The 2,950-nt window shown below is 50.0% G+C and overlaps 1 protein-coding gene across 1 annotated transcript; it reads left to right on the top strand.

The window, feature by feature from the left end:
* Positions 1-998: 998 nt before the first annotated feature.
* Positions 999-1,882, top strand: EMWEY_00055560 (hypothetical protein; the record flags this gene model as incomplete). Its single annotated transcript, XM_013480280.1, has 4 exons — positions 999-1,039; positions 1,148-1,204; positions 1,495-1,575; positions 1,693-1,882. 4 exons carry the CDS (start codon positions 999-1,001, stop codon positions 1,880-1,882), a joined length of 369 nt encoding a protein of 122 aa, XP_013335734.1.
* Between the last annotated feature and the right edge of the window lie 1,068 nt (positions 1,883-2,950).

Here is a 2,950-nt window from a genome sequence, read left to right as displayed (position 1 = left end):
AATGCGGTGACGAGGGGATTTGCTTGCCATAGCTAGTGCGTTTGGGATCGGCGGCGTCGGCGTGTATTGTTGCTGTTGCGCGAAAGGGGCAGTTGTTAGCTTGTGCGAAGCTTCCGTGGAACATCCCTGGATAGGTTTTGGTTTGCTAATTTCACGCAGTAGAACAGCAATGCTTGTCGTCAAGCTATCACATGAATGGAGGGGTGTGCTGCGACCAGGCGGTTTGGGCGTGAAGGCGGTGGTGAGATCGCATGACCTCACTTGCCCGGCATACAGATGCATTGCAACGTGCGTTGATCTGTCGCAGTGGTGTCGTTTGTAGTGGAGGTGAACGGTGGAGATGTTGGCGTGGATACAAGCTAGCGTCGAGGTGGTATTGATGATATTGTAATGGCACAACTGTACATTGCACAACCGTTGCATTAATAGGGGCTTGCGCGTGCTGCAATGTCTGGGCTTAGCCGTTTCTTTAGCCGAGGATGGTGCGAGGATATACGCAGCTTTGGCTGGGCGTTGTTACGACGTCTGTTGGGCATGGATGTTTGATCGTGTGGGGACAGCCAAGGATTTTGGTTTCATTTGCGTTAATGTAACGCTGTTAATATGCCTGATTGAAGGCTTGCCAATTGAGTGCTTGTATAGGTTTCACGAGGGATGGAATGTCAGTGAAGTGTCGGTTGAGCGTTATGTATGGGCTTTGGGTTTTGCGCATGTTGAGTAACTTCATTCTCATCATTGTGTTCACTTTGTGATTAAATTATGTTTAATGGTTGAAGAGCTCTTTGATCTCACCCGGTGTGACAGTGGAAGCTGTGTTGCAGTGAAGGAAACAGCAAGCACTGCTTTGTTGAAGCCGGCTACAGGTGTGAATGGATGTGGATGATTGGATGCAGGGTGATGGCATGAGGCATTTAGGAAGCGCCGTGGGGGTTGGTAAGTGTATGGAGGCATTGTGCAGGTGAGGACACAATCTGGGAAAGTCAGAAGGGTGTTTAAAGATGGGGGCGTGTGCGACGTGGAAGAGGGAGGGTGTAGTGCGGTGATGAGGATATTTGTTTGCCATAGAGAGTACGTTCGGGAACGCATGCTTGTATTGATTGGTGCTGGTGCACCACAGGTTATCGTGGGCGTGTGCTGTGTGAAATAGGGCTTTTATGACTGTGGAAGGGACAGCGTTTTGTTTGCTGTTGGCATGGAACAGGCGGTATGTTTGTCTGCCGTCAAGGTATCAGGCGAAGCGGCGAGTCTGCTACGACCAGGCGGTTTCAGCATGAAGACGGTGGTGAGATTGCATGACCGCAGCCACTCTCCCGCAATGTGCATTGCAGCGTGAATTCATCTGTCGCAGTGGTATCGTTTATAACGTGTGGATATGAAAGGTGGAGATCTTGACGTGGGTAGACGCTAGTCGCGAGTTGGCATTTATGGTCTTGTAATAGTACAAGTGTAGAATTAATTGCATTAATAGGAGGGGTGCGCGTGTTTGAATCTCAGTGCCGGCTTTTTAGCCTACATTCGTGTAGCAGAGGATCGTGCGAGGGCATACAGAGCTTTGGCTGAGAACTCGTACAACGTGTGTGCGGCATGCATACGTGATTGTGTGGTGCCAGTCAAGGATATATGTTGCATTTGTATTACTCTGAGGCTCTTAATAGGCCTGCTTGCTTCTCCGAAGACTGCGTGTTTGTACAGGCTTCACGAGGGGTGGAATGCGAGTGAAGAGTCAGTTGAGCGTTATGAATGGACTTTGGGTTTTCGCATGTTGAGTAACTGCATTGTTATCATGATGTTCGCAGAGTGTCTAGGTCAATCGGCGTGTGTCTCGGAGGTGACGCAGGCCTTCATCTCAGCCCCTGGGGCACTAGAAGCTGGGTTGCAGTGAAGGGAACAGCAATCATTCCTTTGTCGAGGCTGAATATGATGGCATGAGGCATTGTAGACTTATGGGGATTCGCAAGTGTATCGAGGCGTTGTAAAGGCGAGGATGCAATGTTGGAGAATCAGAAGGGTCTTTAAACAGGGCGGTGTCTATGGCGTGGAAGAGGAAGGATGGTGGGCGGCGATGAGGAGATTGGTTTGCCACAGCTAGTGCGTTAGGGAAAGCGTCCGTGTATTACTGTTGCTGTTGGGCGAAAGGGGGTGTTGTGTTCTTCGACGTTGCGAGGGTGGAACATCGCGTTTGCGACTCTGCAAAGTAGAGCAATTCGTTGCTGTCTGCATGCGGTAGAAGGGGCGTGTTTGTAGTCACGCTCTCAGGTGAAGCGAGGTTTGTGCTGCGCACAAAAGGCTCAGGCGTGAGGGCGGTGGTGAGATCACATGACCGCAGCCACTCTGCCTCAGCCACTCTGCCCCAATGCGCATTGCAGCGTGCATTGATCTGTGATAATGGTGCCGTTTGTATTCTGTGGAGGTGAAAGGTGGAGATGTTGTTGGCGTGGATACAGGTTAGTGTCGAGTTGGAGGGGATGGGGCTTCAATGGCACGGGTGTAGAGTGAATTGCATTGATAGGAGGGTTGCGCCTGTGCTAATCTTTATACCGGGTTTTGTAGCTGGCGTTTGGGAGAGAGGCAATGCTGTGAGTGTATACTGAGCGTTCGCTTACCATTGGTACGTTTGTTCGTCATGGGTACTTGATTGTGTTTTGCCAGGCAAGGATTTTTGTTGCAATTGTGGTTATGTAATGCCGTTAATAAGCCTGCTTGCGTCTCTTATGACGAAGTGTTTGTATAGGTTTCACGACGGATGGAATGCCAGTGAAGAGCCAGTTGAGCGTTATGCATGCGCTCTGGGGTTTCCGGATGTTGAGTAACTGCAATGTCATGATTATGTTCGCTACGTTATTACGCGTATCGAACTATATCTTAGAGTTGAAGCTGGCGTTGAGCGTAGCTCCCGTAACAGTGGCAGATGTGATGGAGTGAAGGAAATAGCAAGCACTGTTTTGTTGAC

The sequence above is a fragment of the Eimeria maxima genome, genomic scaffold (genome assembly GCF_000499605.1).
Source record: "Eimeria maxima Weybridge genomic scaffold, Emw_scaff1791, whole genome shotgun sequence".
NCBI classification, from domain to species: domain Eukaryota; phylum Apicomplexa; class Conoidasida; order Eucoccidiorida; family Eimeriidae; genus Eimeria; species Eimeria maxima.
This window is presented reverse-complemented; position numbering and strand designations above follow the sequence as displayed.